This window comes from Herpailurus yagouaroundi, unplaced genomic scaffold (genome assembly GCF_014898765.1).
Source record: "Herpailurus yagouaroundi ecotype Mexico unplaced genomic scaffold, PumYag 139, whole genome shotgun sequence".
NCBI classification, from domain to species: domain Eukaryota; kingdom Metazoa; phylum Chordata; class Mammalia; order Carnivora; family Felidae; genus Herpailurus; species Herpailurus yagouaroundi.
The window spans coordinates 64,921,586-64,934,314 of NW_024412394.1; the positions used below are offsets into that span (position 1 = coordinate 64,921,586).

A 12,729-nucleotide genomic window follows, 5' to 3' on the forward strand; every position below is an offset into this window, starting at 1 on the left:
CATGAATTACAGAAGCCTTCCTTGTAATCAGTTTGAGCTAGGTTAATTGTAGTGACTCGTGGTAGCAGAACTTAATAGCACAGAAAGTTTGGTTGTAAAATATATTTTGATCTTGGTGTAAATCTTTAATATGTAGATGTGTTTCCTGTCCTTAAGGTAGTTAGTTGTCTAACCTGCAGCATTTTCCATTTACATCACAAGATCTACTTTGATGTTTGACTGTTCCTTGAGCTGATTTGTGAGAATTTTTTAAATGTGTATTTCCTGGTATGTGAACATCCCTCACTAACTGGTGGCATCTGTAAACTCTGCTTTTCTAATCCACTGGCTTTAGAATTTAATCTTCGAGGCAGTGCTTATAAGTTAATTTTCCTTTTCAATTTAAGATCTGGGCCCACCATGAGGGAGCCTGGCTATCTTATGGAGATAGATATACTGGAAAGCAATGCCTAAAGAATATATCAAATTTAGTATTTAAATAAAATTCCTAAAAATAAAGCCTAAATTCTTAATGCTGTATTTGGGAAGAACTTCTCAAGTCTTCTCTCTTTTTTTTTTTTTTTTTGTAATGTTTATTTATTTATTTTTGAGAGGGGATGGGGGGAGGGCAGAGAGAGAGGGAGACAGAGAATCCCAAGCAGGCTCCGCATTGTTAGCGGCTCAGAGCCTGACAGGAGGTCATGACCTGAGCCAAAATCAAAAGTCAGATGCTTAACTGATTGAGCCACACAGGCGCCCCTCAGTCTTCTCATTTTGTCCCAAAGGATAAGGAATCTCTCCCAAAGTCCTACTGCCTGTTCCTTCAAAAGGCTCCTCCTTCCTGAAGGCCAGTGAATCCATGTGGAGGCACCATGAGATTTCAGTGCTTCTCTACTTTGTATTCCCATTATCAAGGTGGCCTCCAGAATATGATGGCTTAATTTTATAGATCTTGTGATAATTCATTAACTTCTTGAATATGTAAAGCTGGGAAGGACCAGATTTGGTCCCTGAGGTCTGGGGAAGCAGAAGAGTTGAGTGGTCAGGAGCATGGCATCTGAAACCAGAACACCTGGTTTCAAATTATGACCGTCACTCACTAGCTGTGTGACTTCTGGCAAAATACCTACCTTCTCTAGGCTTTAATTTCCTCGTCTGAAAAGAGAATGTATAAAATTGTACATTAGGCAAGCATAGTGTTTCTCAAGTTGTGTCGGTGATTGTTAGTGGTTAGTATCTCTTCGTTTTATAAACCACGAGACCCGTGGTTTAGACATTTTTTTGTTTTTAGCTTTGGAGTCCACTTTTCTAGGAAAGCTTATATAAAAGTGCTGTATGAAGCAGATAAGTAGAAATGATTCTGGTTGAAAGGAGTGAGGCTGGCCAGCAGCCCCTTTCATCAGTCTCTATGGTCCCTGCTGTAGCCGTTGAAGAGAACTCCAAGAATTCCTTCAGCCATAACTTGGGGTGTGTGGGGTGCAGTGAGGAACTCTGTTCTAAACTATCTAGTTCGTTTGTGCTTTGCAGATAGAGAAGGTAGCCAGTCCAGTGAGTTAACTTGACCAAGCTCACACAGATAATTAGTGTTAAGAGCTAGGACCAGAGCTGGCTAATGTCATACAGAGAACGTGTTGTTTCTCAGAAAGAAGACAGTATGTACATTCAAAGATTTTTGATTTCCACGAGAGGGTAATTACAACCAAGAAAAGTAATAGTTTATAGAGCAAGGGGAAACTCCCTTTGCCCAAAAAATGATGACAAAACCAACAGTTGAGTAATGAAAGTAAATTATGGTACATCTATATGATGAAACTTTTATGTAGACTTATAAAAAACTTTTCAAATTTTTTAGTAACTTAAAAAGTGTTAAAAATGTGAAATATAAGATTAATCTTTTTCTGAAAGATGAGATCTGAAGCTCTGTGGACAGAATCATCCCAATTCTGTTAAAAAATATTTTACTATACATACAGATTCTGAATTATACTAAAATGTTAACAAGGAGATTGAGTGGTAGGATTGTGAGTGATTTTTCATTTTTATATTTTCCAAACGTTCTGTAGTGAACACACTTACATAATCAGAATAAAGTTACATGAAGGAAGATGGAGGGAATAAAATATCCAGAGAGGTAAATAATAGATAAATATTTTTATAATCTAGCTTTGTGAAATAATGTTTAAAAAGTTATGATGAAATGAAAATATTCAACTGAAGTTTACAATGATATGTAAAAATCATTTACATATTTAAAATAAGGGAGAATATTTAAATTCATGCTAATGTTGCTAATGTTCTTCAGGCCCTAAGATGTCTTCAGACTCTAGTGTTGAGCACTGTGCTCACATACTAGGTGCTTGATAAACTTGCTAACCTCCTACCTCCAGACTTGCTTAGTTAAATCATGTAGAAGCAAAACATCCGTTAAAAATAGTTGATAGTGTGAGGCACCTGGGTGGCTCAGACAGTTAAGCCTCTGACTCTTGGTTTCGGTTCAGGTCGTGATCTCATGGTTCTTGAGTTCAAGCTCTACGTTGGGCTCTGTGCTGACAGTGCATAGCCTGCTTGGGATTCTCACTCTCCCTCTCTCTCTGCCCCTCCCCAACTCACACTGCCTCTGTCTCTCTCAAAAATAAACTTTAAAAAAGAATAAAAATAGTTGATAGAGTCTTTAGGATTGTTTAAAAATAGTCTCATGAGGTTAAAAAAATAATAATAATTAAAAAAAAAAGTCTCATGAGGGGCACCTGGGTGGCTCAGTCGGTTAAGTGTCCCACTTCAGCTCAGGTCATGATCTCACGGTTTGTGAGTTCGAGGCCCGCATCGGCCTCTGTGCTGCCAGCTCAGAACCTGGAGCCTGCTTCAGATTCTGTGTCTCTGTCTCTCTGCCCCTCCCCCACTCGTGCTCTATTTCTCTGTGTCTCAAAATTAAATAAGCATTAAAAAAAATAGTCTCATGAAAAAATGAATGTTCTATACCAGAAAGATGTTGGTTTTGGAATAAATTGGTATGTTCACTTTTTAAAACTAGGCCAATAACTTTATCTTCCTGCTTTATTTTTTGCAGCCCTGCCAAGCCCAAACATGTGGAACTGAATCTTAAAACCCCTAAGAATCCTGACGGCTTGGGAAATGAGCATAATCCATTTAGCCAGCCAGTTCATAAAGGAAACACTGCCAACAAAATCTCCTTGTTTGAAAACAAACGGGCAAACAGTAGTCCAAGACATGCTGACATTCGAGGCGCAAGGAACACTCCTGCCTCTAATAAAACATTTGTCGGGAGGGCGAAGCTGAACTTAGCCAAAAAAGCCAAGGAAATGGAGCAATCCGAAAAGAAAGTAATGCCAAGTAGTCACCAGAATGGTATGCGGGTGAAGGAAACCTCTGCAGAATCCAAAGTTACTGAAGAGGAGATTGTACCAGCAGCCGGGAGCCCCCGTGCAGGAGGATCGGAAGGCGAGCCCGCCGAGGGTCAAGCTCTTGGTTGTCCGCTTACCCAAGGTGATAGAGCAGATGTGCAAACTGATGCTGGCTGCCCTTCCGAAGCAGTGGTTACTGCTCTGATTCCTGTTAAGGACCACAAGCTTTTAGGAGAGGATGACTCAAAGCCTGCAGACAGCAAAAGACTTGTACTCAAAAATATGACTGATCCAGCAGAAGACATTCCTGCCCTTCTTGATACCAAAGAGTCCCCTCCAACAGCCGGACCAAAGCCCCAGGATACTTTTTCTGACTCACGGCCCCCAGCTGAGTCATCTAACGGGCCTTCTCTTTCACAGCCTGCACCCAAAGACACATGTGTTGAAGCTCCCACGAGCAATTTTCCATGCACCGATCTAAAAGTGTCAGAAAACCATAACGGATGTGTTCTGCCCGTGTCACAAAAGAATGATGAGAACGTGCCCCCCTCCAAACTTGCAGGAGAAGGAGGAGAAGCAAGCCCTCCTTTGTCCACAGAGCACAGCCCAGGAGCCGTGGGCACCGAGGGTCCGTCCAAGGTCCTTGTCCAGGTCCGATCCTTCGTGCTCCCCGTGGAGAACACCCAGGACGTAGGCCCGCAGGTCCTCTCCGAGATCTCTGCAGTTAGAGAAGCACTGTTGCCAAGTTGTCACAATGATGAACTTGAAGTGGTTTCTGTTGCAAGCTGTGCTCCCCAGAAAGAGGAAGTTCTGGGCAACGAGAGCACGTCACCCAGACACACTCACTGCAAAGAGGAACACGCAGCGAGATCTGGCCCACAAGTCATGCCGCCAGAACCAGAGAGAACTCTGCCTCTCCAGGCTCAAAGTCAGGGCGACAGAAGAGCCCCAAAGACTGAATCCAGCCCCGTCAGCTCCTCCGGTGACCGAAATCCTTCAGAGCCTCCTCAAAGTCCACATCGGAATGTTGTGAAGGGCCAGGACAGCCCTGCCAGTCTTTTGAACATTTCTGCTGGTAGCGATGATAGTGTATTTGATTCTTCTTCTGATATGGAAAAATTCACTGAAATTATCAAAAAGATGGACAGCACGGTCTGTGTGCCTCAGAAGAAAAAGAAGTCCAGGGTGCCAAACTCTCCTGCCCCTCACTTTGTCATGCCTCCTATTCACGAGGACAATTTGGAAAAGGTGTTAGATCCCAACGTGTTTACCTTTGGTCTGGGGAAGAAAAGGGAAAACCAGCCAGAAATGTCACCGGCCTTACAGCTGATGCAGAACCTTGACACAAAATCCAAACTGAGGCCCAAACGTACATCCACCGAGCAGAGTATTCTCTTCAAGTCCTTGTACACTCACACTAATGGGAAAGACGAACCTCTGCTGGCTCCAGAAGCAAATGACAAAGAGAACAAAGAGATTACAAATGGGGGTGTTAAGAGATCTAGGCTAGAAAAAAGTGCACTCTTCTCAAGCATGTTATCTTCTTTACCACACGACAAAATCTTTTCTCCCTCTGTCACATCAGTCAGTACTATGACCACATCTTTCGGTGCTTCTCAGAACAGTTCTCTTTCTCGGTCTTTGCCGTTGCAGCCCGGGGCCGAGGGTGCCCCGCCCTGCGGTTCAGACAAAGAACAGCCAAACCTTCCAGCCAACAGCGTAAAGGTCTTCAACTTCAACACCACAAATCCGTCTCCTTTGGGTTTGAAAAGTCCAGGCTACATGGAGAAATACCTGCCAAAAGAGGAAGCCAAAGAAGATCTGGGCTCACGAAGCAATCCACACTTGCCAGAAATGAAATTTTCTGAGTTTTCTAAACTGAAGAACAGCGATGATCTGGAAAAAGCTAATCATGCCGAAAGTGTTCTTAAGTCAAACTTGCCAAACTATGGAAATAGCGACACAGACTTGATGGGTCTTTTCAAATCTGGCCGGTTTGACCCAAGCGTGTCTTTTTCTGCAATGTCATTATCAGATCCAACCGTAAGTAGCAACATATTACCATTTATTGGGGGTGTTTATGAAATGAGAGGAGAGAGAGATGATAAGCCATCTTTCAGATGGGTATGTGTGTGAATGAGAGTTTGCTGTTCATTTATCACATTGAAAACCTACTATGTGTAGAGGAGACTGCTAGGGAGGAAGAAGGGTACTTAGATTCTGTCTTCAAGGTCTTAGTAGTGTAGCAGGAAAAATGAGCTACAAATATTTTAAAGCTAATGAATTTATATGTTGTATTCTGAAAGGTGTAGGTAAGGAACCTTGAGAGTTCAGAGACAGACCAGATGTTCTCTCTTACCTGGTTCTGCGTAAAAATGCTCCGTGTCATACTTAGAATTTTGAATATTTGTAAAGCTGTTTCATTTATTGAAAAAAGCCCCCACCAAGAAATCTTCCTAATCCCTTCTCTTGTGATGTAAGATTCACTCTTTCTTCCCATAAGTAGCAATAGATGATTATCCCATATAATCCAGGAACTAATTTCTCTTTATTTGGAAGTTTCATCAGGGAAACATTTTTTCCTACAGAGGTGTGGAAGCATAAAGGCTTTTGGTCTGCACTGAATCTTTCCCTCAGTGTGATAGAGAGGGCAACGGAACAGGATTTTGAGGAACAATTATGATTTCTCCATCTTCCTTTACCTGATTTCCAGAAGTTGTTTTCTTTACTGAGTTTTTGGTGCGAATGTGTCTTTCTGTTACCTCACTTAATGCTCAAGTGGAGGGAAGACCATGGATGAGGAAGGCAGAATGTAAGTTCCAGAGGGCAGCTGTGCTAGCCCCAAAACTGGAGCGGACCTCTGTTCCGGCCGCCTCACACAGCCAGTCAATTCCGATCCTGTGCCCCCTTCCTCATTTTACAGGGAGTACGGCATGTTTCTGTTTGCTGCGTGGCCTTCGGCTCCAGCCTGTCATAGAATATAATTTTGGAAGCTCTTTCAAAATGTGCGGTTGGATATCCCGTGGAAGTTCAGATCCCTCTTTTTAAAAATTTGCAAACTTTTTGGTCTCGGGACACTTTCCTATTTAAAAATTGTTGAAGACACCAAAGAGCTTTTGTTCATATGGGTTCTGCTTATTGGAATTTATTACATTAGAAATTAAATCCTGCCATTTGCAGCAACGTGGTGGAACTGGGAGGGTATTATGCTGAGTGAAATAAGTCGGAGAGAGACAGATATGTTTTCACTCATATATAGAAGTTGAGAAACTTAACAGAAGACCATGGGGGAAGGGAAGGGGAAGAAATAGTTTCAAACAGAGAGGGAGGCAAACCTTAAATACAGACTCTTAAATACAGAGAACAACCTGAGGGTTGATGGGGGGGGGGGGGCCTAGGGGAGAGGGGAAAATGGGTGATGAGCATTGAAGAGGGCACTTGTTGGGATGAGCACTGGATGTTGTGTGTGGACGATGAATCACAGGAATCTACCCCCCAAACCAGGAGCACACTGTTTATACTGTATTTTAGCCAAATTGACGATAATATTAAAAAAAAAAAAGAAAGAAAAGAAATTAATACTAAGAAAAGTTTAAGTCATGAGAACACACAAGCACCTTCTATTAAGGCATCAGAGAAGTTATGCCGTCACAGGTCCTGGACCATCTGGAAAATTCTACCATGCTCTTGTGAGAGAAAGAGACTGAAAAAGAAAATTCCCCCTTCTTAACCAGAAGTGTTCTCATAATATGAGAACACTTTTGACCTCAGTGACTTCCTGAAAGGTTTTTGGGGATCCTTCAAGGGCCCCGGGACCACGCTTTGAGAACCACTGCTGTAAACAAACAAAATTGAATCAGCACATAGCGCTCAGAAATCATAAGATTTTTGAGTGTTTCTCTCAAGCGCAAAATTTCCACTGGTCTACTTCCCATTCATTCCAGCCTTATTTTCTCTTTTTAATCATTCTTTGATCACTTCTCTTATTTGACAGCAGTCTGGTGAGTCTGACAACAGAATACACAGTTTCCCTCTGGAATCTCTTGAAAAATCACGCCAAATCAAGTAAAAAGGAGAAGCAGACAAAGTGCTTTATACTCTCTAGGTCTTTTTATGATTAAAAAATTTTATTTTTTGTTTTTCCGTAGGTCTTGGGCTTTGTTTATTCTATAACTATTCTGTCTTTATGGTCTTACCTGAATTTTGTTTTAAATTTCAGGCTTTGTCTTCAGCTTATCTACTTCTAATGTGTATATATAAATAAATATATGCCGTTTGGATTTCTAATAATGCTCTCCTGAGGCCTTCTTGTGGTCTTTGGCATGCTTTCCTGTGCCATGGTGCAAGAGTGATCAGATCAAAGGCAGTCCTTAAAATAAGCATCCTGGTCAGCATTGAAAGTAGTTCATGTTTTATAATATTTTTTCATGTGTAATTACTATTTTTATTATGCATTTCTGGTTTTACTGGTCTTGTCAGCTCGTCTTGAAAATGATTAATTTTAGAGTCATAAAAAATGTATTTTGTCCATCAAAAAGGGAGGATTCAGTATACTGTGTGTAATATACTTTGTGGTATATACCATAAACCCCCTTTTATGTAGACTAATACTTGTTATGTGATAAGATGTTACTGTGAAAAGACAGTATTTATAGATTTGGATAAGTATATAAACACTTAAAACTGATGCAGCTTCTTCTAGATACATAATTCATACTTTATAATTTCTCTTGAGACTGTACAGAGATCATCTGAATTATAATTTCTTAGCTGAATTCTTATTCTGTGGACTGCTATAAGGTCTGGCTCTTGGGCCCTGAATTTTCTAAATTGGTAGAAATATTCTACCTGTTTAAATGAGAAAGTTAGGGGCGCCTGGTTGGCGCAGTCGGTTAAGCGTCCGACTTCAGCCAGGTCACGATCTCGCGGTCTTTGAGTTCGAGCCCCGCGTCGGGCTCTGGGCTGATGGCTCAGAGCCTGGAGCCTGTTTCCGGTTCTGTGTCTCCCTCTCTCTCTGCCCCTCCCCCGTTCATGCTCTGTCTCTCTCTGTCCCCAAAATAAATAAACGTTGAAAAAAAAAAATAAATGAGAAAGTTAAATGGCACATTCAGTTAGAGGAGAAAAAGATCTCTTAATTTAATAGTGTAGACTCAAAGAGCACTTCAGTACAGCTTTGGCACAGATCAAGGTGGACTGTTTCAAAACTGATAAATTGTGAGGCAAAAATATGATCTTAAAGGATCATGGGTGGAGAAACTCTGAAGGCTTTTACACAAAGTTTAATTTCTTGTGTTTTTGTTCATCTGATTACAGACACTTAGAGGAAGTGTTCCTAATAAAATCAACCCCCGGCCTGGAAAGGTAAGACGATGTTCCGTTTCTAGCCTAGATTTTATTTTAGTCTGATAACGTCCAATCCTGTGCTGCCACTCTCCTTTTCTTATAGGTAGTGATCTACAGGGACCCAGATGTCTCTGAGGAGTGCATTGAAGTTTTCGGTGACACTGAGGATTGTAGCTCTTGGAGCCTCTCTCCGGTGGTAATCGTCAAGGTCGTCAGAGGATGGTAAGAAGGGCACTTTGGGTTCCTGACTTAGAGGGTTTGTGTTTTACATTTTTAATTACCTTTTTGGTCTTCAGTACTCATTTAAAATTATGCCTTTAGCAATGTAAAGGGCAGAAAATACTAGTCTTAGTAGTAAAAGAAATTCATATGTAAGAAATTACGGTTTTTAAATATTTTTTATTTTTACATTTATTTATTTTTGAGAGACAGAGAGAGACAGAGCACAAGCCAGGGAGGGGCACAGAGAAAGGGAGACACAGAATCCGAAGCAGGCTCCAGGCTCTGAGCTGTCAGCACAGAGCCCAATGGGGGGCTTGAACTCACCAACTGTGAGATCATGACCTAAGCTGAAATTGGACGCTTAACCGACTGAGCCACCCAGGTGCCCCTAAGATATTATAGTTTTTAACCACGTTTCTGATTTATAGAGGTGATGCCTTATTTATGTACAGCTTTCTTTTCCCGTATATCCTCATTTCACACTGCTGGGACTAATGCACATCAGAGTCCACACTAGCACTTCTGGTTTATGAATTTTCAGAGACATTGGTAAGAACTTCAATAGTCATGTGGGTAGAATATTAAATATCCTATAAGAAAAGACATTTTGGATGACTAACCTAAAATTTATTTTTCAACTTTTCAGCAACAGGTGGTTTTGATTAAAGGAACTGGTAAAAAAATTATTTACCAGCTTGATGGCTTCTAGGAAATACACAGGAAGTTGAATTAAGAAAAGACATTTTTAATAAATCACTTATCTGGCATAAATACTTATCTTTGTGGTACCTATCTATAAACTTTTTTGAAATGTGGTTGGGCTTTAGACAATTGTGGTCTAAAAAACTAGTTAGGGTTTTTGTTTGTTTTCTCTTTGAGTAAATATGCAACATCTTTCCTGTTAGGTTTTAAATATTTTAATATTTTTCTATATATTCAACGCATTCATTACAAAACTACAATTAGCTGTTGTTCTTAAATTTGACGACTAAAAATACGGCTAAAGACAAATTTTCTATCAATTTTATTTTTAATACGCTAGTGCTTTTTTTCCCCCAACTTTTGTTGGCTTCTCTTTTAAAAGTGTAAGCATCTAAGAGCAGCACTGTCCTATATGAAATGAGATTTTCCTTAGTGTTTGGATGCTTGTTGTTTGGAAGGAGAATTTTAAAATGCTTTCCATTAACATATATTACTTTATATCAGTATACCCATTGATATGGTTCTAAAATATAAGTAAAAATCCCTCTAAGAGCAATATCTTCTACATGTATAAGGAGAAAAAAAGCATTATAAGAAAAGTCCATTTGTCTGATGTAGTACCATTTACAACTGTTCACTGACTGACAATTCTGTAGCACATTAGTGGCTCTACAATGTTCGTATCGACAATCAAAAGTTCTTTTAGATCCTGATACGGTTTTTCGATTATCAGAGGCTTAATTATGCCCAATAAGTTTAGTTTTAGGGAGAGTTTATACATCTTAACTGCCGGAGAATTTCCACAAAATATATATAATAATTGGCTGCGGTGTATATTGTGAGAGAGAGAAGAGAAGGGGAGGAGAGGGAGACGAGCAGGGTGGATGGGGGGAGAGGATTTTAGCTAGAATATTTGAGTTATCAAAACCTCATCAAGTGTAGCTAATAGTTTTGCTGTGTTTTACTCTTAGTTGGATTTTGTATGAGAAACCAAATTTTGAAGGGCACTCCATTCCCTTAGAAGAAGGAGAATTGGAACTCTCTGGTCTCTGGTGTGTAGAAGATACTTTGGAAGGAAACGAGGAGGCAGAGTCCGCTAAGCCTGTGGTGATTGGTTCACTCAGACATGTAGTCCAGGTAGGTTGTGGGAAAACCAGAATCCACTGATTCAGCCAATATTTATCTATTTATTTATTTATTTTGTTTATTCATTTTTGAGAGCGAGACGTGAGTGGGGGAGGAGCAGAGAGAGAGGGAGACACAGAATACAAAGCAGGCTCCAGGCTCTGAGCTGTCAGGACAGAGACCGACGCGGGGCTCGAACTCACGAACCATGCGGTCATGATCTGAGCTAAACTGACCTGAACCGGTTAACAGATGTTTAACCGACTCAGCAACCCAGGCGCCCCTGATTCAGCAAATATTTATTGAATGCCAAGGATGATACTTACTTTGAGAGAAAAATTCACTTTATGACATAAGTGAATGGGAAAAACCGTTGATTGGTGCTCCATGGATATATTTTCCATACATTTGTACACTTGAAATGAATTAGAAGAAACATTCTAATTGATTAGTCTTTTTTTTTTTCATGATGAATTTGGAAGATTGATTTCTTACTCCTGTCCCCCATCCCCATCTCCAAATGTATTTTACTTAATAACCTGATTTTGATGAATTCTATATGAGTAAGTTTTTCTTTTACTTAGTGTTTTGGTTGCTGTGTGAGTTATTTTTTTTATTGTTATTTTTTAATGCTTATTTATTTTTGAGAGAAAGCGTGAGTGGGGGAGGAGCAGAGAGAGAGGGAGACACAGAATCCGAAGCAGGCTCCAGGCTCCGAGCTGTCAGCACAGAGCCCCACGCAGGGATCGAACTCACAAACCTTGAGATCATGACCTGAGCCGAAGTCAGATGCTTAACTGAGTGAGCGACCCAGGTGCCCCAGTTGCTGTGTGAGTTCTGATTACCTTGAGTGGCTTACAGGAATTTTATTTTGGAAAAATAAATAATCCCCAAATAATTCAGTTGATAGTTCAACTCTGGGATTTCATGTGGGTGTAAGAACAGTAGGTACTTAACGTCACTTTAGGGACTGGGTAAAATGTCTTGGTTCCTTATCTGTTGATGAGGAAGTTGTATCTGTCTGTCTTTGTGGCTGTTGGAATTTGATGATTCTTTACCTTTAAAAATGTAGTTAATGGTATCTTCCAAGTAGAAAATTAAAACCCCATTTGTGTAACAGATGGGCATTAGGGTGCAGTAGGGAGATAAGGAATGTTACAAAATGAGAATGAGTAAGAATGAGTAACAGCTTTTGGCAGAGGAAAATATCACTTGTTTCTTAAATCAACATTTCTGAGTGACTTCAGTGATCATTGGTATTCTAAGTGATTTATCTTTTAATAGTTTTAAGTATGTAATGTGATAAACCTTAAAACATTGAGGAACCCCATTTTAAAATGTGATAGACAGGGGCACCTGGGTGGCTCAGTCGGTTGAGCCGTCTGACTTCTGCTCAGGTCATGATCGCACAGTTTGTGAGTTCGAGCCCCACTTTGTGCTGATAGCTCAGAGCCTGGAACCGCTTCGGATTCTGCGTCTCCCTTTCTCTCTGCCCCTCCCCCGCTCACATTCTGTCTCTCTCAAAAATAAATATCCTTAAAAATTAAAAATAAAATGTTATAGTCATGGGAGAATTAACCTGCCCTTTTTATTTATTGCTCAAATAATACTGGTAATAAAGCAACGTTTCAACCTATCACCCCAATCCCACCATCATGAGATATTTTCTCGTAATTATTCTAAATCCCCTGCTCCATCTTGGCCAATTCCATTTTCTGTAGTTATAATCATGATACAGGTACAGTGCTGTTTTCCTTTTTTCACTTAAAACTGTGGTTGGTTGGGGCGCCTGGGTGGCGCAGTCGGTTAAGCGTCCGACTTCAGCCAGGTCATGATCTCGCTGTCCGTGAGTTCGAGCCCCGCGTCAGGCTCTGGGCTGATGGCTCGGAGCCTGGAGCCTGTTTCCGATTCTGTGTCTCCCTCTCTCTCTGCGCCTCCCCCGTTCATGCTCTGTCTCTCTCTGTCCTAAAAATAAATAAACGTTGAAAAAAAAAAA

At 40.6% G+C, this 12,729-nt stretch overlaps 1 protein-coding gene across 1 annotated transcript in view; it reads left to right on the forward strand.

The window, feature by feature from the left end:
- CRYBG1 (crystallin beta-gamma domain containing 1) overlaps positions 1–12,729 on the forward strand; it is a 185,933-nt gene that overhangs the window by 137,336 nt on the left and 35,868 nt on the right. The window contains exons 4-7 of the mRNA XM_040474289.1: positions 3,047–5,384; positions 8,655–8,702; positions 8,788–8,906; positions 10,580–10,745. Of these exons, the coding sequence (XP_040330223.1) occupies positions 3,047–5,384; positions 8,655–8,702; positions 8,788–8,906; positions 10,580–10,745 (2,671 nt within the window). The remainder of the gene's footprint in view (positions 1–3,046; positions 5,385–8,654; positions 8,703–8,787; positions 8,907–10,579; positions 10,746–12,729) is intronic.